Consider the following 24,873-nt stretch of genomic DNA (forward strand, 5'->3'; position numbering starts at 1 on the left):
ATCAGAGCTATTTGCTTATATAGCTTAGTGTTAGCTAGTTAACATTGAACCTGGTTGCTTAGCTACCTGCAGGGTAATAACATCATGAGTTGTGATTTATGGTTCATTGTTTACCTAGCTAGCTAGCTACGAACGCTCAACACCCATTGAATATGGCCCGTGCCCGTAAACTCATCGGCCAGAGCGTGCGCGATGGTGGGCTAAAGCTTAAGAGGGTGTGAATGATGCGGAATTGGTGTAGACAAAGAACAGCTCTCCAGGAGAAGTACCAAAACATTCAAAGGCCATTTTCTTAAAAGTGAGTTTACAAATTTAACATTCAAAGCAAAATCACATTCCCGTTGTTCCTCAACTGTAGTGTGTGATATACCATTTTGTAGCTCTGAGTCTCTACTGGGGTTGCACATTTTGGGGAATATTCAGAGGTGGAAACTTTCCGTCAGAATTAACGGAAATATATGCAAATTAATATAATTTAAATGTATATGTTTATTGCATTGGAAATGGAGACAGAAACCTAAAGCTTTTACCTTATCATAAGTAGACATAATTGCAAATGATTCAATCCTTCCAATAGAAATAAAAAACAATTCAGTTACCAATTGAACTTTAATTGAGTTGACTCTTCACATGGGATGATTTCACTGAACAACAAAATTGAATATTGAGTGATCCCCCAATTATCCATTGCATCTCCCAAAAACATTTTCAATAAACATCTGTAAAATGATAGAGGAAGACAACCAAAGCTTTAGTTTCTAGACTCGGGCTTCCATGTCTTCTCCCTGGAGCTCCTCAATGTCCACCTCTTGAACATCAGAAGGAGGCCTCATCTTCAGTCACTTTCCAACCTTGTTGAGGATGACTCATTGTCAGGCTCAAAAAGCCTAAAATTTGCCCGGATGGCAACCAATTTTTCAGCCCTTGTATTGGTCAGCCTGTTGCGTGCTTTAGAGAGTGTGTGTGTGTTCCCAAACAAGGACCAGTTGCGCTCTGAGGCGGCTATTGTTGGTGGGATTTGTAGGATGATGGAGGCAACAGGGGAAAGAGTCTCAGATCCACACAGTTCCTTCCACCAGGTGGCTGATGAGATGTTGGCACGACTGCCATATTGCATCTCCATCCCAAAGCCCTTGCTTGGAAGTGTACTTCGCCAGACTGCCAAGAACCTTGCCCTCATCCAGGCCAAGGTGGCGAGACACGGTAGTGATAACACCATGGGCCTTGTTAATCTCTGCACCAGACAGGATGCTCTTGCCAGCATACTTGGGGTCCAACATGTACGCTGCCATGTGTATGGGCTTCAGGCAGAAGTTTTCACGCTTTTTGATGTATTTCAGAACTGCAGTTTCCGCTGCTTGGACCAACAGTGAAGTGGGCAGGGCAGTAGGATTTCTTCTCTTACATCTGCAAGCAGAGTCTGAACATCAGACAGGATGGCATTGTCTCCCTTAAGCTGTGCAATGGCTACTGCTATAGGTTTCAGGCTGCTTACCACTCTCCCAAAATACATCATCCAGGAGGATCCTCCTGGTGGGGCTGTCCATATCGGCACTGTGACATGGCCATTTCTTGGAGAGACTCCTTCCCCTCCAGGAGACTGTCAAACATGATGACAACACCACCCCAACGGGTGTTGCTGGGCAGCTTCAATGTGGTGCTCTTATTCTTCTCACTTTGCTTGGTGACGTAGTTTGCTGCTATAACTTGACTCTCTTGTAGAGTGTAACCATTGTTTTCAGTGCCATGATGTCCTTGAGGAGCAGATTCAATGCATGAGCAGCACAGCCGATGGGTGTGATGTGAGGGTAGGACTCCTCCACTTTAGACCAAGCAGCCTTCATGTTTGCAGCATTGTCTGTCACCAGTGCAAATACCTTCTGTGGTCCAAGGTCATTGACCTTCAGCTCATCTGCAATGTAGAGACCGGTGTGTCTGTCCCTTGTGTCTGTGCTCTTGTAGAATACTGGTTGAGGGGTGGAGTTGATGTAGTTCATTATTCCTTGCCCACAAACATTCAACCACCCATCAGAGATGATTGCAATACAGTCTGCTTTCTCTATGATTTGCTTGACCTTCACTTGAACTCTGCATCCAGCAAATGAGTAGATAAAGCATGTCTGGTTGGAGGGGTGTATGCTGGGCGAAGAACATTCAGAAATCTCTTCGAATACCCATTGCCTGTGAGCATCAAAGGTGAACCAGTTGCATACACAGCTTGAGCAAGACATTCATCAGCCTTTCTCTGACCTACGTTCCGCCATTGAGTCAAAAAAACGTAGAGAACCATGAGCTGTTGCTATCGATAAGGTGTCTTCATCATTTTTACCTCAAATAGAAGTAGAGGGACTTTTGTCAGAGGTTGCTTTTGAGCACCGAGGGAACTTTATGCACTTGGCCAGATGATTCTGCATCTTTGTTGCATTCTTCACATATGATTTTGCACATTATTTTCAAATGTACACAGCTTTTCATTCTACATTAGCTGCAGTGAAATGTCTCCACATCAGATAGTGCCCGTTGCATTTTCCTGTAAAGATTAGAAAACAATGAGTAAAAAAACAATTCCATGTACAGATAAATAGTTAAGCAGTTAGATTTAAACAACTCTTTTGTAAGAAATTTTTTAAAATAAAAGGTGAATTAACACTCCTCATTTAGCAGGCTCAAGCGAGCTAAAACCCACATGGTAGCAAAAACTAACTAGCAGAAAGTGTTAAGTTAGAAATGATTTAAACACTTTGCTGTAGGCTACTCTTTAACAGTTAACACTGTGCATGCAAACGGTTGCAATTCCATTGAATTGGGGATAGTTTAACTAAAATATGCCACAAGACCTAGAATTGCCTTATGTGTATCCCACAAAAAAGGTTCACTGTTAAGATAACTTTTTTGATGAATTTAAGCAAAATTTGCAGAAAGTTTCCGACGCCTTGCAACCCAACTCTCTTTTATCCAATGTAAAAAATATAATTAAAAAAATACAATTAAACATTTTGTTACATAAGACCGATTTGAGCCGGTCAGTCACATTTGAACTTTTTTTATTTTACATTCTCTTTGTATTTATTTTGTTAGGTTGTCAAGAATAATCTGAGTCCGTCATGGAAGAAATTCACTGTGGCTCTGCAAACATTCTGCAACTGTGACATGAGCAAACCAATCAAGGTATGAATAGCTAAAAGACCATGGCATTTGGCAGACCTGCACTAGCATGTAGAGAACTTTCAGAGCTTATGGTGTCCTATAGAACCTGTTGAATTAGATATTGTGACAACAAAAAAGTTTTGTCTTGATATAACCTACAGCCCTATTGTTATGGTATCTCTGACCTACTGTAGCCCCAGGGCTTACCTATGTGTCTGTTACTGGCAGGTCACTTGTTACGATAAGGACGAAGACACCAGTTCAGATATGATAGGCGAGTTTACTTGCACTACCCGCCAGCTTTTGGATGCTAAAGACCGTGCGGTGAGCCAAAGAGAACCTCTGTCCTTTTGTCTCTCTTAAACTCCCTCTCTCCTGTCCCCCTTCCCCAGGTCCACTGCTCTGATTATGATAGTGATGGCTCGCATGACCTTATCGGTGTTTTCCAAACTAATGTGTCTGAGCTGCAGAAAGCTGCCCATGGTTCGCCGGTGAGACCATGTATTTTTCTTCTAGCACTTTTACTTTTTGCTTGCCTTACTATTAAGCTGCTGTCTCTCTATTGGTCCCACTTGACATTAAATTGTAAAGACACCATGTTGCATGAATTTAGTTGTTTTGTGTAATTGTATCCCACTACACAGTAACTTCACTAATTACTCATTATATATTTTTTTGCCAGTTTCTGATTACAATTTAATCCTTGTTCTGTGCCTTTACAGTATAGATACCATATGCATTATATATTAACTACATGTGTAAGAGTTGAGCAGCTTAATGTAAAGTGTTTCTGCCTCATGTATCTAATCATGGTGATGGTAGTTTTGTATTTGAGGAAGTTTTATATATTGCCCATTGTGATCAGGTGGAGTTTGACTGTGTCCATCCAGAGAAGAAGAAGAAGAAGAAGAGTTACAAAAACTCTGGAGTAATCAGTGTCAAGGGCTGCCAGGTAGGTTATAATTATACTGAACAAAAATATCAAATGCAACATGCAACAATTTCAACGATTTTACTGAGTTACAGTTCATAAATGGAAATCAGTCAATTGAAATAAATGAATTAGGCCCTAATCTATAGATTTCACATGGGTGGGCCTTCTCCAAATTGGATGGGTCTATGCCCTCCCAGGCTCACCCATGTGAAAACCATAGATTAGGGCCTAATTCATTTATTTCAATTGACTGATTTCCACCCACTGGGGTGCCAGCCTCAGCCAATCAGACCATCCCGCAGGTGAGGCCAGATATGGAGGCTGTGGGCTGGCGTGGTTGCACGTGGTCTGCGGTTGTGAGGCTGGTTGGACATACTGCCAAATTCTCTAAAACAACAGAGGTGGCTTATGATAGAGAAATAAACATTCAATTCTCTGACAACAGCTCTGCTGGACATACCTGTAATCAGCATGCCAACTGCACTCTTCCTCAACTTGAGACATCTGGCATTGTCTTGTGACAAAACTGCACATTTTAGTGTCCTTTTATTGTCCACAGCACAAGGTGCACCTGTGTAATGATCATGTTGTTTAATCAGCGTCTTGATATGTCACACCTGTCAGGTGGATGTATTATCTTGGCAAAGGAGAATCTCACTAAAGGGATATAAACACATTTATGCACAAAATTTGAGAGAAATGTTTTTTTTGCATATGGAACATTTCTGGGATTTTTTTATTTCAGGTCATGAAACATGGGACCAACACTTTAAATGTTGCGTTTATATTTTTGTTCAGTATAATTGCACAGTAGCTTATCATTATCCCTTAGATTTTACCCTATTTTTAAAAGTTGATACTTCTAAAGCAAATTGTAATTTCCCCCTAGATACAGGCACAGTACACATTCCTGGACTATGTCATGGGAGGTTGCCAAGTAAATTTTACGGTAAGTGCAGGCTCTTCAGATACAATCAGAAGTAAGATGTTGATGTTTTGTTTATTAGCTCATGTCTAAAACTCAAGCAATATGTTTGATGGATTGAAAATGTGTAATGTGGTTGTCCCACCTAGCTATCTTAAGATGAATGCACTAACTAAATCGCTCTGAATAAGAGTGTCTGCTAAATTACTTAAATGTCAAATGTAAACGGCTGAGGGATGGGGCTGGAGAAATGTAACCACTCTCAAAATAGAGTACATATTTTACAGCAATTACAAACAATTGATTAAAACAAGCTTATATTTGTGGTTCTGATGTGGTACGGCAAATAGACTAAGCTCAAGAGGCATTTACAAGTACTTTAAGAATCAATGGCTAGATCTATAAAATTCCAAAATTTGATGTACCATTCCCGGAATGCTTTTTGTACCAGTTGGACCATCACTCATGGTTCCTATATTTTTCTAAGGTGGGCATTGACTTCACTGGGTCAAACGGCGACCCTCGCTCTCCACAGTCCCTGCATTACCTGAGTCCTGATGGTCTGAACCAGTACCTGTCGGCCACATGGTCAGTGGGCCTTGTGGTCCAGGACTATGACACGTAAGAAGAACTTTCTGCTCAGTAGAACGCCGAAGAGGGAGAGACCATGAGTAGATTTAATAGATGGCTAAATTCAGATTCCCTACCCTTCTCCTCAGTGTACACTTGTTCACCACCCACGCATTTAAAATAAATTATCTGGTGTAACGAATATGGTGGGTACGCTCTCCAGCCCATGCTGACACCAGTCCAATGCTGTTAAATTTATGAGAGGAAGAGGGAACTGCACATTTTGGGGGAGAGGCAAAGGGAATCTGAATACAGCAACTGAGATGAATAAGAGCACATGTCTTGACTTCCTGGTTGGGCAGATTTAGGTCATGGAAATGTTAAGCCCTGAGGATCATTACCAAATTGTTATTTCTATAGAGGCGTGGACCTAAATGGACTAACATGGCAGGTTTGGCCTGTTACTCTGTGACTCTCTTGTATTGAGGCGTGGACAACATCCCTCCATTGTTTTCATGGTCATTGTGATAGTCTACTCAAATCTCAAGTTATATGCGCTTCCTCAGTGACAAACTCTTCCCTGCCTTTGGATTTGGAGCTCAAGTGCCCCCAGACTTCAAGGTTAGATAAAAAATAAATAAAAGAATCATGGGTAAATATTTCAGGAAAACACGTTTTATAAATTAGTAAATTGTTGTGTTATTAACCCTGCAGGTATCCCATGAATTTGCACTGAACTTCAACCCAAGTAATCCTTACTGTCAAGGTAAATATTTCCCTTCTGTGAAGTGTGTATGTTAATATAATCCATGTCCATCAGCATGACTATCACCTCATGTTTATTAATCTAACCTGTTTAGATTAAATTAAACCATACTCTACCTGTTGTTGGTCAAGATGCATAATGATTTATTCATTCATTTATTTGCCATTTGAAACATATAAACCTACAGCGGCCATACTCAATACGAACAACACCGAATTGATTTTCCTCTGTCAACCGAATGCGCCGCTTAGTTCTTAGAACCGTGGTTATGTGTGTAACCACCAATATCAAATTGTATTTGTCACATGCGCCGAATACAACAGGTGTAGACCTTACCGTGAAATGCTTGCTTACATGCCCTTAACCAACAATGCAGTTTTAAGAAAAATACCTAAAAAAAGAAAACAAATGGTTAAAGAGCAGCAGTAAAATAACAATAGTGAGGCTATGTACAGGGGGTACCGGTACATGTGCGGGGGCACCGGTTAGTCAAGGTAATATGTACATGTAGGTAGAGTTATTCAAGTGACTATGTATAGATGATAAACAGAGTAGCAGGAGCTGAGGGGGCACAATGCAAATAGTCTGGGTAGCCATTTGATTAGATGTTCAGGAGTCTTATGGCTTGGTGGTAGAAGCTGTTTAGAAGCCTCTTGGACCTAGACTTGGCGCTCCGGTGCCGCTTGCCATGCGTTAGCAGAGAGAACAGTCTATGACTAGGGTGCCTGGAGTCTGACAATTTTTAGGGCCTTCCTCTGACACTGCCTGGTATAGAGGTCCTGGATGGCAGGAAGCTTGGCCCCAGTGATGTACTGGGCCATACGCACTACCCTCTGTCGTGCCTTGCGGTCGGAGGCCGAGCAGTTGCCATACCAGGCAGTGATGCAACCCATCAGGATGCTCTCAATGGTGCAGCTGTAGAACCTTTTGAGGATCTGAGAACCCATGACAAATCTTTTCAGTCTCCTGAGGGGAAATAGGTTTTGTTGTGCCCTCTTCACGACACACGTCTTGGTGTGCTTGGACCATGTTAGTTTGTTGGTGATGTGGACGCAAGGAACTCTCAACCTGCGCCACTACAGCCCCGTCGATGAGAATAGGGGCGTGCTCGGTCCTCCTTTTCCTGTAGACCGCAATCATCTCCTTTTGTCTTGATAACGTTGAGGGAGAGGTTGTTTACCTGGCACAACACAGCCTATAGGGAGGTCAGAGACCTGGCCGTCTCGTCGTTGTCAGCGATACCACTGTTATCATCTGCAAATGTAATGATGGTGTTGGAGTCGTGCCTGGCCGTGCAGTCATGAGTGAAAAGGGAGTACAGGAGGGGACTGGGCCCTGAGGGGCCCCCATGTTGAGGATCAGCCTGGCGGATGTGTTGTTACCTACTCTTACCACCTGGGGGTGGCCCGTCAGGAAGTCCAGGATCCAGTTGCAGAGGGAGGTGTTTAGTCCCAGGGTCTTTAGCTTAGTTATGAGCTTTGAGGGCACTATGGTGTTGAACTCTGAGTTGTAGTCAATGAATAGCATTCTCACATGGGTGTTCCCTTGGACCAGGTGTGAAAGGGCAGTGTGGAGTGCAATAGAGATTGCATCATCTGTAGATCTGTTGGGGTGGTATGCAAATTGGAGTGGGTCTAGGGTTTTTTGGGATAATGGTGTTAATGTGAGCCATATCCAGCCTTTCAAAGCACTTCATGACTACAGACGTGAGTGCTACGGGTCGGTAGTCATTTAGGCAGGTTCTTGGGCACAGGGACTATGGTGGTCTGCTTGAAAAATGTTGGTATTACAGACTCAGTCAGGGACAGGTTGAAAATGTCAGTGAAGACACTTACCCGTTGGTCAGCGCATGCTCAGAGTACACGTCCTGGTAATGCATCTGGCCTTGTGAATGTTGACCTGTTTAAAGGTCTTATTCACATCGGTTGCGGAGAGCGTGATCACAGTTTTCCAGAACAGCTGATGCGCTCATGCATGTTTCAGTGTTACTTTCCTTGAAGCGAGCATAGAAGTAATTTAGCTCGTCTGGTAGGCTCCTGTCACTGGGAAGCTCTCGGCTGTGCTTCCCTTTGTTGTCTGTAATAGTTTTCAAGCCCTGCCACGTCGGAGCCGGTGAAGTACGATTCGATCTTAGTCCTGTATTGACGCTTTGCCTGTTTTGATGGTTTGTTGGAGATTATTGCGGGAATTCTTATAAGCTTCTGGGTTAGTCTCGCTCCTTGGAAGCGGCAGCTCTACCCTTTAGCTTAGCGCGGATGTTGCCTGTAATCCATGGCTTCTGGTTGGGGTATGTACGTGCAGTCACTGGGAACGACGTCATCGAAGCACTTATTGATGAAGCCAGTACCTACTGTGGTGTACTCCTCAATTCAATCGGAAGAATCCCGAAACATATTCAAGTCTGTGCTAGCAAAACAGTCCTGTAGCTTAGCATCTGCTTCATCTGACCACTTTCTTATTGATCTTGTCACTGGTGCATCCTGCTTTCATTTTTGCTTGTAATCAGGAGGATAGAATTATGGTCAGATCTGCCAAATGGAGGGCGATGGATAGCTTTGTACATGTCTCTGTGTGTAGTAAAGGTGGCTTACAGTTTTTTTTTTAATCCCCCCCCCCCCCCCCCCCCCTCTGGTTGCACATTTAACATGCTGATAGAGATGAGGTAAATTGAAGTTTCCCAGCATTAAAGTCCCCGGCCACTAGGAGCGCCACCTCTGGATGAGCATTTTCCTGTTTGCTTATGGCGGTATACAGCTCATTGAGTGTGGTTTTAGCACCAGCATCGGTTTGTGGTGGTAAATAGACAGCTACGAAGAATATAAATAAACTCTCTTGGTAGATAGTGTGGTCTACAGCTTATGAGTTACTCTACCTTAGGTGAGCAAAACCTTGAGACGTCCTTAGATATCGTGCACCAGCTGTTATTTACAAATATACATAGACCGCCACCCCTTGTCTTACCAGAGGTGGCTGTTCTATCTTGCCGATGCTGTATGGTATTCATGTTGTTCAGCCACGACTCAGCCAAGATATTACCGTTTTTAATGTCCCATTGGTAGGATATACGTTCTTGTAGTTCGTCTACTTTATTATCCAGCGATTGTACGTTGGCCAATAGTATCGATGGCAAAGGCAGATTAGGCACTCGTCGCTGGATCCTCACAAGGCACCCCAATCTCCTTGTGAATGTTGACCTGTTTAAAGGTCTTACATCGGCTGCGGAGAGCGTGATCACACAGTTTTCCGGAACAGCTGATCCTCTCATGCATGTTTCAGTGTTACACGCCTCGAAGCAAGCATAGAATTAATTTAGCTCCTGCGAATGACAGGTATGAGGGCCTGTTTGGGTGTCTGCAGTAAATCCCTCATCAAACTCATTAAAGAAAAAATAGTTGTCCAGTTCAAGGCGAGTAATCGCTGTTCTGATATTCAGATGCTTTTTTTCGTACATAAGAGACAGTAGCAGCAGTATTATGTACAAATTAGTCTTCTGTTTCCATCTACGACACTCATAAGCTTTGCAGGACTCGTTATAAGGGAGTGTGACGCATCCAGAGAATGACTGGGGGATGTGAATTGATTCTCCACAGAAGATAATACACAGATTGTCATCCCTGATGTTTTCCTAAACTTTCCAATATCTTTTCTAATGCATTGCAATCACTTCAAAGCATATTGACTGCCACTGTTAAAGCAATAGTTCATCCAAAATGTTTGGGCCAAATTCCTCTTACCTTGAGTTGTCTGTAGACCACGAGTGACAGCATCCACAATAATTAGTTGTTTACTTTTGCCACTGCCATAATGAGTTAGCATTATTAGCATTGTCCAAAAATGAATGTAATCCATGGTACTGATGTTGGCAAAGCTGCATTGCAAGCTCCTTAAACTGTTTGGTAGCGTTGATACTCTAAGAACCTTTTCATGTTATTTTCCCCACGGGAATGTAGTTATTTTTGCAGTAATATTCCAATGGTCTGATAGATTCACACCCCTGGCTTGATTAAACTATGTCTGAGATCCCAATGGAAGATTCAAATTACAATGCAATACAACTGTATTGTCCATGTTAAAGCAAACAACAGAAACAGATGTGATGTGAGACTACAGAAGAAAATGGGTTGTTTTGAGTAACAAAATTCCAGCAATTATTTCATCAGTATGCACGTAAACAAATCCCTGCAAACTCCACTAACTACCAAATTTAGTTTAAAGTGTTTTTTAGGAAATTTCTCCTAATGCAGCTTTGCTAACATCGGTACCATGGATTACATTCATATTTGTGGACAATGCTAATCATGCTAACTCCTGGCTTTGGCAAAACAGATTATTGTGTTCTGGCCTACACACATCTCAAGGTAAGAGACATTTGACCTAAACATATATTTTGGATGAACTATCCCTTTAACCTCTCTTGAGCACGTGAGATGGTAGCGTCCCACCTCTTCAACAGCCAGTGAAACTGCTGGGCGCCAAATACAGAAATACTCATTATAAAAATTCAGAAAACAAAACATATTTTACATAGGTTTAAAGATTAACTGCTTGTGAATCCAACCACGGTGTCAGATTTTTAAAAATGCTTTGCGGCGAAAGCATACCTTAAGATTATTTGAGAACATAGCCCACTAGACAAATCATTACAAACAGTAGCCAGCCAGGTAGAACAGTTACACAATTTAGAAATAGAGATAAAATTAATCCATTACTTTTGATCTTCATATGGTTGCACTCAGCAGACATTAATTTACTCAATAAATGTTCCTTTTGTTCGATAAAGTCTCTTTATACCCAAAAACCTCAGTTTTGTTCGCGTTTTCTTCAGTAATCCAAAGGCTCAAACGCAGTCAAAACAGGAAGACAAAAAAATCCAAATTGTATCCGTAAAGTTCATAGAAAAATGTCAAACGATGTTTATATTCAAACCTCAGGTTGTTTTTAGCCTAAATAATCGATAATATTTCAACCGGACAATAACGTCGTCAATTTAAAAGGTAAACAAGAAACGCACTCTCTCGGTCTGGCACAGGAAAAAGCTCTGTGACATGGCAGGGTCCACTCATTCAGACTGCTCTTACTTCTTCATTTTTCAGAATACAAGCCTGAAACAATTCCTGAAGACTGTTGACATCTAGTGGAAGGCATAGAAACTGCAATTTGAGTCCTAAGTCAATGGATACTGTATTGGCATTGAATAGAAAACTACAAAATCAGGTTTTCACCTGCCAAATCAGTTTTGTTATACTCACAGACACTATTTTAACAGTTTTGGAAACTTTAGAGTGTTTTCTATCCAAATCTACCAGTTATATGCATATCATATATTCTGGGCCCTAGATGCAGGCAGTTTAATTTGGGCATGCATTTCATCCAAAATTCCAAATGCTGCCCCCTATCCTAGAGAAGTTAAGTCCTTGTCCGTTGAAGGCCATTGGTTCAGTGTACCTTTGTCATACAGATAACTATGCAACCACTTTGTTCTTCAGCAATGTCACAACTTTGCACTTTCTTTGCATATTTTCAGTCAAGTTTAATGTTGTACTAAAATAGCAGTAGCCTACTGTACAAATTCCTGCACTGTAAGGCACATTTTCAAAATCAAAATATTTTTTTTGTTTTTAATTCATTGAAATATCGAATTAGTCTCATTTGATGTATTTACCACAATTCTTCAAAAATGTTAAGCAAAAACATGTAACCCAAGTCATAAAATGTACAATAAATTACAATATCCATCCAGACCGTTGCCGCCTAGGAAATGTGTGTGATTGAACCTTCCCAAATAGTATTTTGAGTATCACTGACCTACAGTATATACACCAGTTCAAGCTCAAACTGTGGCCCTGTGTGTTGCAGGGGTCCAGGGGATTGTGGAGGCCTACCGCATGGCCCTACCTCAGGTGAAGCTCTACGGTCCCACCAACTTCTCCCCCATAATCAACCACGTGGCAGGCATCGCGTCAGGGGCGGCACAGCAGAAAAACGCATCGGTGAGTCTAGACCACAGGCAACACCTCTTCCCCTCCATCTGATTAAAGGTTATCTTCACTTTTTCGGCTTACCTTTTAAAATAGACTATAACAATATAATACATGAGACTTGTATAGCGCTTTTCAAGGACCCAAAGTCGCTTTACAATTGTAGAAATAAAACAAAAAAACATCAGACTAAACAAAAACATGAATAAAGAGGGGTGGGCTCCAGGAAGGACTTCGGCCCATTCATCATCCACAAAGGATACTACAGCTGGCTCGGGTCCATTGGGCCCCACCGCCCTTCGATCCTTGAGGGGTTTGCAAAACCACTCAAGGGGAAAGAATGGCCGGACCTCCTCCGCCATTGCCCCAGCTGTTGTCATTGGCAGCTCTATTGGCCCACGAGTGTGAAAGATTCAGCAGGCTACTGGCATTACACTCTTGGCTAAAAGATTACTGTAGCTCTGTTGAAATCACTCTTTATAGATAACTTTGACACCTGGAAACAGAAGATGCTCTACAGCAGTGGTTCCCAACCTCCAGTTGCGTCCCCACACACACACACACACTATACAATGCATTTATTAAACATAAGAATTTGTTTTTGTCACAACCCGGCTCGTGGGAAGTGACAAAGAGCTCTTATAGAAACAGGGCACAAATAATAATAATCAATAATTTTGCTCTTTTATTTAACCATCTTACGTATAAAACCTAATTTGTTAATCGAACATTGTGAATAACTCACTACAGGTTCATGAGAATGGTGTGCTTGAAAAGATGCACATAACTGCAATGTTGTATTGGAGAGAGTGTCTTAAATCATTTTCCACACACAGTCTGTGCCTGTATTTAGTTTTCATGCTAGTGAGGGCTGAGAATCCACACTCGCATAGGTACGTGGTTGCAAAGGGCATCAGTGTCTTGCCAAGGCAGGATACTCTGAGCGCAGCCCAATCAAGAAATCTGGCAGTGGCTTCTGATTTAAATTACATTTTCACAGATATCGGTAAGTGGACTGGAGGCAGGGCATGAAAGGGATAACGAATCCAGCTGTTTGTGTCATCCGTTTAGGGAAAGTACCTGCGTAATTGCGCACCCAACTCAAGTGCTTCGCTGTTTCACATTTGACATTGTCCGTAAGCTTGTTAATTTGCACACCAAAAAATCATACAATGATGGAAAGACCTGTGTGTTGTCCTTGTTAATGCAGGCAGAAAAGAGCTCCAACTTCTTAATCATAGCCTCAATTTTGTCCCGCACATTGAATATAGTTGCGGAGAGTCCCTGTAATCCTAGATTCAGATCATTCAGGTGAGAAAAAACATCACCCAGATTGGCCAGTCGTGTGAGAAACTCCTCGTCATGCAAGCGGTAGTTATGGTGAGTAAAGAGAACTAAGCTCGTCTCTTAATTAAAAAAAAAAACGTGTCAAAACTTTACTCCTTGATAACCAGAATTTTTCTTAATTTCCTAGTTAAATAAATAAAAATGTGAGCCGTTCTTGCCATAATATGGATTTGGTCTTTTACCAAATAGGGCTAATTTCTGTATACCAACCTTACCTTGTCACAACACAAGTGATTGGATCAAACACATAAGGAAAGAAATTCCACAAATTAAGTTAAGGCACACCTGTTAATTGAAATGCATTCCAGGTGACTACCTCTGGTTGAGAGAATGCCAAGAGAGTGCAAAGCTGTCAAGGCAAAAGGTGGCTACTTTGAAGAATCTCAAATATAAAATATACACTGCTCAAAAAAATAAAGGGAACACTTAACCTCTAACGCCTCACAAACCCGGATCCGGGAGCACCCCCAACACAAAAGCTGACTAGCATAGCCTAGCCTAAAGTTACAGGGATATCATAAAATAAAATGTTCATGAAATCACAAGTCCAAGACACCAAATGAAAGATACAGATCTTGTGATTCAAGCCATCATCTCTGATTTGTAAAATGTTTTACAGGGAAGACACAATATGTAAATCTATTAGCTAACCACGTTAGCAAAAATCACCATTTTTCTTTGTCCCCCATTTTTTCTCAACACCAGTAGCTATCACCAATTCGGCCAAATAAAGATATTGATAGCCACTAACCAAGAAAAAACCTCATCAGATGACAGTCTGATAACATATTTATTGTATAGGATAGGTTTTGTTAGAAAAATGTGCATATTTCAGGTATAAATCATAGTTTACAATTGCACCCACCATCACAACTCGACTAGAATAAATAGAGAGCAACGTGTATTACCTAATTACTAATCATAAAACATTTCTTAAAAATACACAGCGTACACTAATTGAAAGACACAGATCCTGTGAATCCAGACAATATTTCAGATTTTCTAAGTGTCTTACAGCGAAAACACAATAAATCGTTATATTAGCATAGCACATGTGCAAACATTACCCCAGCATTGATTCACGGCAAAAAGAGCGATAGCATTATCACCACCAAAATGTATTAATTGTTTCACTAACCTTCTCAGAATTCTTCAGATGACACTCCTGTAACATCATATTACAACATACATATAGAGTTTGTTCGAAAATGTGGATATTTAGCCACCAAAATCGTGGTTAGACAATGAGAAAAGTAGCCAAGCTGGTCAGAAAATGTCGGGCGCCATATTGGACAGTGATCTAGTCTTATACATAAATACTCATAAACTTGACTAAAAAATACAGGGTGGACAGCGATTGATAGACAATTTAGTTCTTAATGCAATCGCTGAATTACATTTTTTAAATTATCCTTACTTTTCAATACAGGTTGCGCCAAAGCGAAGCTACACCAAAGAAAATGGCGGCATAAGCGTTTAACATTTTTCGACAGAAACACGATTTATCATCATAAATAGTTCTTACTATGAGCTGTTCCATCAGAATCTTGGGCAATGAATCCTTTCTCCGGTCTAATCGTCTTTTGGTCGAAAGATGTCCTCTTGTCCCGTCGAAATGGCCACTAACGTTCACCATGCACTCAAAGTGCCCAGCTCCTCGAAGTGCGTCACACAGAAATGCCATAAAATCGCCCTAAACGGATATAAATTGCTATAAAACGGTTCAAATTAACTACCTTATGATGTTTTTAACACCTATAACGAGTAAAAACATGACCGGAGAAATATTACTGGCTAAACAACAGCTTGGAAGGAGGCAAGTCCGATGTCCATCGTGCGTCAGGCGCAGAGACGAAAAGAAAGCTACTTCCGGTCATTGGTGTTTTATACAGGCCCTGATTGCGCAATCGACTCCATTCAAAGCGTCACCACGTACTGACATCTAGAGGAAGACGTAGGCAGTGTTTGTTTCTCCATAGCATTTACAGGGACATTAAAACTGACCTGGGAACAGGGGCCAAGATTTCTGAAATCTCACTCCCTGTCATGAAAAGTGCTGTAGAAGGAGTTCTGTTTCACTCAGAGACATAATTCCAACGGCTATAGAAACTAGAGTGTTTTCTATCCAATAATAATAATAATATGCATATTGTACGAGCAAGAATTGAGTACTAGGCAGTTTAATCTGGAGACCGATTTATGCTAAGTCGAAACAGCACCCCCTATATTCGCAAGAAGTTAAACAACACAATGTAACTCCAAGTCAATCACACTTCTGTGAAATCAAACTGTCCACTTAGGAAGCAACACTGATTGACAATAAATTTCACATGCTGTTGTGCAAATGGAATAGACAAAAGGTGGAAATTATAGGCAATTAGCAAGACACCCCCCAAAAAGGAGTGATTCTGCAGGTGGTGACCACAGACCACTTCTCAGTTCCTATGCTCCACCTTTTGTCTATTCCATTTGCACAACAGCATGTGAAATTTATTGTCAATCAGTGTTGCTTCCTAAGTGGACAGTTTGATTTCACAGAAGTGTGATTGACTTGGAGTTACATTGTGTTGTTTAAGTGTTCCCTTTATTTTTTTGAGCAGTGTATTTTCATTTGTTTAACACTTTGGTTACTACATGATTCCATATGCGTTATTTCATAGTTTTGATGTCTTCACTATTATTCTATAATGTAGAAAATAGTAACAAAATAAATACCCTTGAATGAATTGGTGTAAATGTGATATGTCAGAATATATTTTAAGTTTGAAAAAATGTCTAAAGCTGTTTTTGCTTTGTCATTATGGGGTATTATGTGTAGATTGAGAGAAAAAACAGTTTAATCAATTTTAGAATAAGGCTGTAACGTAACAAAATGTGGAAAAAGTCAAGGGGTCTGAATACTTTCCGAAGGCACTGTGTACAAACATGATACAAATCAGACATTTACAATACAAGCCTACTCAACAGTTATGAAAAAGTGTCTTGGTCAGAATGAACACAGTGGAAAGCAGGAAGATTTGCCATGTCTAGCGCATTTGTGTTCATTTCAAACTAAATCAAATTTAACAAACTTTTCTGTCCTCTTAACTTCCCTCAGCAATACTTTGTCCTGCTAATCATCACCGATGGCGAGATCACGGACCTGGACCAGACCCGGGATGCCATCGTCAAGGCCTCACGGCTGCCCATGTCCATCATCATCATCGGGGTGGGTGAAGCAGACTTCAAGGCCATGGAGCTGCTAGATGGAGACGACGGCGTACTCAAGTCCCTAAGTGGCGAGCCCGTCACCAGGGATATTGTGCAGTTTGTTCCCTTCAGACAGTTTGCCAATGTATGTTTATTTTAATCTGCAGTTGTGTCATTGTGAAATGTGTTGTCAGTACCACACCAGTTTGGCGAGGAATTGAGAAGATTCACAAGTGTACATCACTTTAGTCTGTATCAGTGGGTAGTGTGGCTCCATAACACTTTGGCGAGATATTGACAGATTTGACATACTTTCCTATCTTGAATTTATTTGTATATTTTGTTGCACTGCTATTGGAGCTCTTTCCTTCTCACTGTCCTTCCGCCCTCTGCAGGCCCCTAAGGAAGCCCTCGCCCAGAGTGTCTTGGCTGAAGTGCCCAATCAACTTGTGTCCTACTTCAAGATGCTGAAACTGGATCCAGTCAACATTCCTGCCCTCAAAGCTTAGTGGAGCAAGCAGAAATGCAGCACTTTGCATTCCTAGCCACTTGAGGGAGCCAGCACACCCCACCACACGGTTATGAGTATGCCCACTATCGGATGTGAAAATCCTGAAATGATTTCACTGTCAATGCTCATTTTGCCTTTTGATGCCACTTATCACAATTCTGACCATATATATATATATATATATATAATTTTTTTCTAGTCATAGATATTTCTCATTCTTTGCTGCTTCAGATATTCTTCTTTCATTCCTCTGGAAGTAACAAGGAGTTCAAGAAGGGTGATGTTAAAAAAATAGTGGAAAGGAGAGCTTTAAATAAAGCTAAAATAATGCATTTTGTGAAATGCAGCTTCAAAACATTTGATGAAATAAAGTAGGCTACTCGCGTAACAAATAAAGTTTGAACTCCTCGATCAGACCAAGAGATTATTTGCGTTTTGGTACACAAACACATTGTGTTGCAGAGGCAGTTGCAGTGCGTTCTGTGTGGCGCATACATGGATTTATCCATTAAATTGTATTTGTAGACTTGACGGAAATAGTAACAAAGGGTGAATGTTGAACTTTTGTTGCACACATCCAGTAAAACAATTGTATTACGTAATGAAAAAAGTTTGACCTCCAGAATTGATTATGCAGCATTGATGCAATGATGCTGTAGGTCTGATCAAGGCGTTACTGGTGGTACATCTTCAAAATAATAATAATAATGGCTACAAATGCTTAGAGCATGCACCGCACGTTACATGTTTCTAAAGGCTTCTGCATGCTTTGGTTCGGCTGGCACCTAGCAGAAATCGGCTAGGTGAACTGAACGAGTGTGCTTACATACTCCTTTTAAAAGACCTTCGCTTGAAAAAAAGCAGCGATGGTACTGTTTGTACAACTTGAGACTCCGTAGCCAGTATACACTTCCTCAAAATAGTCAGAAATAATCTAAGATAACTGAAGAAATCTGTCATAAATTTTAATTCGTTGAATGACAGACGAAGGGGTGTAGACTTCGGCTACTGAAATTCAGCTTGCCTCCAAGGTTTTTTTTTGTGTGCGAACAGAAAAAAAACCTTGCTGAAGACCAAAACGAACAAAAAAAGTCAATGTCGTCCTAATATATGCACACACACTATACCGAACTGTTTCGGATGGGAAGCATGCGGACACCTTTTGTGGCCAGCCTTTCAAATCCCGTATTGGAAGTCTGGCCATCTTCAAATTTGGATTTTCGAGTTTGAAGTGGCTGCATTCGTTTTGTATCTTGTGCATGTTCACGTGTTGCAAGTCAGAATCTCTTTGGAACTATACCAAACTCCAATTTAGAACCTCAGACTTTAACACAATAATGTGTTTCTTAGCAGTATTCGTTTGTTTGTAGCCTACTTTTTTTCCTTAGGGGATACTTCTCTTTATTTTCATTGCAAAGACGCTTCCTCCGTTATAGAGGTTAGGCAGGGTGATTCTACGTTATCAGTGCAAACATCTTCATTTCCTAATTGTGTTTATTACATCATGCCCATTATCACTCCATCACTCGGTATTCCACCACTCAAACTTGAATACTTGTGCATGACTTTTTGCACTGCTTATTAACCTTTATGCAATGTAGTTTTTTATGATAGTGTATGTCACATTATGAGAGCTGGTATTATACACCACCTTGCACTTAATATGCTTAGTGTATATGTCACAAATGCCAAAATAACTGGAGACAAAGTCATTTTTGGAGGCATGACGCTACAGTATAGGTAGCAATAGGATTGGTAGCTAGCTAACTCTAAATCTCTAGCGAGCTAGCTGTGAAACAAAACTGATGTGGCTCCAGTAATGATAACATTTTGACGTTTGTAACGTATCCAATTTAGAATGGTATTCTCATGCTGGAGATTAATTAGAAATGTATGCTAAATCATATTAATCTGCATGCTATGGATTGCTAAAGTTTTGTACCGAAGATAAATAAAATGTGCCTTAGAGTAGTGCTGTAGAACTTCACAAATTGTTTACTACCCCCATTTGAACACCATATTATTATCAGGGTTGTTGTTTTTTATACCTTTTTGATGTTAATTAACAAAACAACGTGTTTTTCTTGTGTTATGCTGTAGTTTATACCCTATTTCACATCAAATGAGGTGTTTGTGTTATGCCCACCATTGGTTGAAACGCAGTATACTCTTTAAATACAGTACAATACTAAAATGTGAATTAACATTTCAACTTCCAAATGGTACCATAAAAATTGTTGCAGGTCCACCCATCAGATAATGTTGACATGAACAGGAATATCCATTGACAATATTATTTAAAACAATCTTCTATAGCAGGGGTATTCAACTCACCCTACAAGGTCCGGAGCCTGCTGGTGTTCTGTTATACATGATAATGAATTCCACACACCTGCTGTCCCAGGTCTAAATCAATCACTGATTAGAGGGGAACAATGAAAAAATACAGTGGAACTGTCTTTGAGATCCAGAGTTGAGTTTGAGGGTTCTATAGGAAATGTGTTAATCGTAGAAATATAGATGATCGAATAGACCGCTCAAACTAAACTCTGACCTGGGACTCCAGGTGTGTGTGTAATAAATTCCAGTAGAACAGAAAACCAGCAAGCGCTGGACCTCGTTGAGTCCTGCTGGAATAGACAGTCCCATTCATCGGTGTGAGAACCGGCAGCCGTCTTTGTGGTAGTAGTTGGACGTTAAAATGTAAATTCTATTTAATACCTATGACGTACCAGCTAAATTGCAGTGGTCTGAAGGGATAGGTCCAATCTAGGAATTATATTTCTCTTTTAAATTACACCCTCCCTGTTATCAAGTGTGCTGTGTCACAACCGATGGTGGGGACAACACAAACACCACAGATTTTGTAAAATAGGGTCTCCTCTACAATATGTGAATATGAAAAACTCTTGAGTTTAGATAATTGACAATAATTATAGTTTTTTTTTTTTAAAGAAAATATTAAACAACCTTATACTCTGAGACAGTGAGACTACCTAATGATGGCTGTTTTTCAAAGGGGTCTCTATTTCCTAAATGTGGTCTGCAATTATAATTAAGACAAATGTTCTATTTTTTTATTATTTACAAAAATGAGTTCTCTGTATGCCATGAATCTCTGTATGCCATGAATCTAGTAATGTGCTTTTGAGGCCAAAGAAGTGGATTTGGGTGTAATCTACACATTTGAACAGAATCTTAATTTTTTGTTCTTGCCCCACATTGTTTGGGTTACACAGGGCCATGGGATTGATTTTGTCTTCGTTATGCTACCATCACCGTCTTGCTGTATATGTGCCATTTAGATTAGAAAAAACACACTTTCTAACTTAATGCCAAACAGTTGTGTCAAGTGTTTATCTTATCAGATACTTAATTAAGGAGCCAAAACAAATTATATAAAAATGAAATATCATTGTAACCAAGAGACCATAACTTTATCTAAGCCTAGCCATACCAACATTCAGCCAATTATATTTAGAATGCTTTCGTTATCACCCTTTCTGAAATATAGCTTTTTGCAACATGTTTTTTGCATTCTGAAATAAATGCATATTTCTAAATGATTTGCCTGGTTTTATATGAATTTTTTTACCCCTTTTTTCTCCCCAATTTTGTGGTATCCAATTGGTAGTTAGTCTTGTCTCATCGCTGCAACTCTCGTACGGACACGGGAGAGGCGAAGGCAGAGAGCCGTGCGTCCTCCGAAACATAACCCAGCCAAGCCGCACTGCCTCTTGACACAATGCCCACTTAACCTGGAAGCCAGCCGCACCAATGTGTCGGAGGAAACACCGTACATCTGGCGACAGTGTCAGCGTGCACTGCCCCTGACCCACCACAGGAGTCGCTAGTGCACGTTGGGACAAGGACATCCCTGCCGGCCAAACCCTCCCCTAACCCAGACGATGCTGGGCCCAATGTGCGCCGCCCTATGGGTCTCCCAGTCACGACCGGCTGCAACAAAGCCTGGACTCGAACCCAGAATCTAGCTAGCACTGTGCCACTCGGGAGGCCACTGCTTCCATTTTTTGTAATTAGTTGAAATGCTGTAGGTAGGACTACTCTTTCCTATTTATGAACTCAAACTCCATAGTCCCTGAACCTGATTTAGCTTTAAGCTTTTTTGTAAATGTCTTCAACACTAGATAACCATGCCCCTTTCAAAACATCAGTTAAAAGTAGATCGAATGCCTGGTTCTGAAGACATTCGTAAGAGACATTTTGCCGATCTTTTAGGCATCTGAGGAATCAATGTATGGCTGATTTATTATGTAAGTACTCTTTCTGATAAGGGGAATCTGGCAAATCTCTGAAGGATTGTGCTTCCTCTGCTCCAACAAATTCATTCAGACTCTGGCCCCATTACAGACAAAAATGCCATCAATGATGCGTTTTATTTTTTGAAAGAGCGTCTAGCTCTACTCTGAGCTAAATGCTGATTTGGAATTTTGCAGATTAACTCAGAAAAGGGTAGTGAAGTTTTAGCATTTTGGCAATTCACAGAAACTTGCCAAAGAAATCCACAGGGGCTGACCAATTGGAACCGGGTATGCTTGCTCAGTACCCCATATCTTAAGATATATTCCTAAAGCAGGGAAAACGGCATATGTACTGCCATTCCAAGGGCGGGGATAATATTGATAATTAACGTCCCATCTCCAGGCTTCCATGTCTAACTAAGATTCACAAGTAAGTAATAAGCTCTTTATCTGAGCATGGTATATTGATTTATATTCAATCTGGGTTTAGGCCAGTGCACAGCAACCACATTAGTTAATGATATTGTCAATGCTTTAGAAACTAAAATGAATTGTGCTGCCTCGTTTTTGGACCTGTCAAAAGTGTTTGATACTGTTGGTCATGGTCATATGATTATCTTAGTGACAGAACTCAGGCCATCGTGATTGAGGTTAAGTTTGAAGTACATAAAGGTGTTCAGCAGCTGTCACTACTAGGACCTGTTCTTTTCACCATTTATATTAATGCTATTGATCAATATGTTAAAAAAAATAAATTTCATCTATATGCGGATGATACTATTATGTACGCAATTGCCCCGACTGCTGACCTGGATATGACAAGACTACAGTCTGATTTTGCAGCTGTACGGAAGCCTTAACTGATTGTGCTTAATACGGGCAAAACTAAATACATGTTTTCAAGTTCCGTTAAGATAACATCTTCACTCATCAGATGGTTCTATAATCGAACAAGACCCTGCATACAAATACCTTGGTATTTGGATTGACAATGATTTAATGTTAAGAAGCTAAGATTTAAAGAGGCAGTGGGAGAACCTATTCAAGTAATTAAATAAAAAAATATGTAAAAAGAAACCTATTAGCTATCTGGCTACTGTAATCTAACTTTACTTACTGTTTAGCCAAGTGGATGAAATGCCATCACCTAGCTGACTTTCTATTAGCTACCTATCCAAATTCAATTGTAGATAAGCCATGGAAGAGGGTGAAATTGCAGCTCCAGCTGTCAAAAGGGAGAATGTAGGCTACTGGATAGGGCAGGTCATTTTGTGGGAGGACATTATGAAAAGATTCTCCAGTTCCAATCCCTAGAGTGGAAAACTTAGATAATAGCAACATAATATTCAGTGCTGTCTAATTTGAGTAATGAAGCCTATTTCTTTGTTTTCTATCCTCAGATATGGAAAGCTGTGAAAGCCTGTTTGCAGATGAAAAGAAACGTCCCTTTGAATGCCACGAGACTAAGGGTATATCCTATATGCCATATCTGTAGGGCTACCTATGTTAGCAAATAATGTATACAAAATACAGTTAAACATCACAAGTGTTTAAACTTGTTTTATTCGTCAAATTATTATTCAAAATGAACAAGTGTCAATGTTGATTAATCACATTTACAATCCTGCAATAAAGAGGGGAAGGGGGTTCTGTCTAATGTCTGTTTTATTCTTAAATTAACATTTCCTTTTTGTCTCGTAAGATCTCAATCTAATCATGTATACATTTTGGCCCTGCTGAAAGGTAAATTCCAATCTTAGAGAATTCAGGGATGTATTTGTGACTTGACACAATGACATAAAATAATTTTAGCTCAATACACCAGCGTGTTGATGTTAGCGTTCTATTAGCGTAATCGTACTTTTTGTGAAGTCATTTGAGTATGCTTATTGGCTTAAGATACATACGATTTGTTTTAACTAATTATGAAAAATGTGTTGGTTGCGCTATCCTTATGCATCAAACGTGCTAGTATATTGACTATTCACGTCATGCTTAGCTAAATGGCATAGTCGTTTTGCATTGTTAAATGGGGTGCTTTGTAAATTCACTCTGGCTATTTTGTTTGGATTTCAGAGCGCAGGTTGAATATATCCGGTGTCAGTAAATGTTAGGGAAATAACGTCATTTTAATTATTACCAGCAGCACAGGGTAGTCACCAACTTATGAATAAAGCCTAAACTGTGAGCGCTGCGTTATTCGAATCCGGTATCAGGATAAATAAAAAGCAAGGTCTGCTAACTTTCTTTAATTATGTTTAATTAACGCAAGCAATGAATGGCAAATGCAATTTTTGTATATATGGGTTCGCTGTATCACCGCGCAGGGTAAAACAGAGAACTGGCAGGAAGTACGTAAACAGCTGTTCTTATACCGTGATGACGTAGTTCCAACCCGTCTGTTGGCCTATCACAGTAGAGGCTGAGCGTGGTTTAAACTTTGCTCAGACTGGTCCCAGTCTCTCAGATGTCCGCATCTGGTCGTTGGGTAGATTAGATCTGTCTTGTGTCTCCCCCCAGATTCTACACTCAAACAGTTCCATATTTGGTATTGTCCAGTGTCCTACCCTCCCTGGTTGGCCTAGAGATATGCACCCCTCCCCTCTCCAGATTGACCACAGATTTTATGGCCTGTCACTTTGTTACTCAGTTTTTACCTCTGCCTTGTGTGTGTAACAAAACCATATTCATCTTCAAACAATATGGTAGCGGGCTATAGTGCATAAACCATAACAAAACAGGCAGCGTGGGGGTCATGTAATTGATTCGGTTGGAGATATTGTGCTTTACAATGGTATTGACATTAGTTGATCTAGAAGTATTACGTTTTTGTTGCGCTAAAATAAGGTAAATTGTACGGACCAAGGCGATGTACAAAAGTGAGTGAGATTACGTTATATGGGCAAGAGCACGAATTATGTTACGAATCGTCAAACTTTGTTTTAGGCCGCATTTAAACAATCGCTAAAGGGTGTAGATTTGAGGGTTGTGTTGATATATGTAGTGATGTGTAGTGATGTATCTATTGGCATAAAAACCTGTGAACAGAAGTTGTTTGTTATGGCAAGTTTTAAATTGTCAAGTTTGTTTTAAGATGCAAACTGAACATTTTAACAGCTTGCTTAGTTCAAATAGACAGTAAAAATATATATTTTTTAATTTAACTCCTTTTGAGTTGAATTCAACACTGTTTCAGATAACATTTGGTCCCAGTCTACATAGTGTTACATTTACTCTACAGGTA

At 40.4% G+C, this 24,873-nt stretch overlaps 1 protein-coding gene across 2 annotated transcripts in view; it reads left to right on the top strand.

The window, feature by feature from the left end:
- LOC120064674 (copine-3-like) overlaps positions 1-20,933 on the top strand; it is a 51,332-nt gene extending 30,399 nt beyond the window's left edge. The window contains exons 7-16 of one of the 2 annotated variants that reach the window (XM_039015307.1): positions 3,079-3,168; positions 3,376-3,471; positions 4,013-4,099; positions 4,971-5,030; positions 5,494-5,627; positions 6,143-6,197; positions 6,291-6,342; positions 12,199-12,332; positions 16,765-17,001; positions 17,252-20,933. In XM_039015307.1, the coding sequence (XP_038871235.1) occupies positions 3,079-3,168; positions 3,376-3,471; positions 4,013-4,099; positions 4,971-5,030; positions 5,494-5,627; positions 6,143-6,197; positions 6,291-6,342; positions 12,199-12,332; positions 16,765-17,001; positions 17,252-17,365 (1,059 nt within the window). In that variant the 3' untranslated portion in view covers positions 17,366-20,933. Of the gene's footprint in view, positions 1-3,078; positions 3,169-3,375; positions 3,472-3,539; positions 3,639-4,012; positions 4,100-4,970; positions 5,031-5,493; positions 5,628-6,142; positions 6,198-6,290; positions 6,343-12,198; positions 12,333-16,764; positions 17,002-17,251 lie in introns of both variants that reach the window. The other variant, XM_039015300.1, reaches the window with a different exon arrangement.
- Positions 20,934-24,873: the final 3,940 nt, after the last annotated feature.

Source organism: Salvelinus namaycush, chromosome 2, assembly GCF_016432855.1.
Source record: "Salvelinus namaycush isolate Seneca chromosome 2, SaNama_1.0, whole genome shotgun sequence".
Classification (NCBI taxonomy): Eukaryota; Metazoa; Chordata; class Actinopteri; order Salmoniformes; family Salmonidae; genus Salvelinus; species Salvelinus namaycush.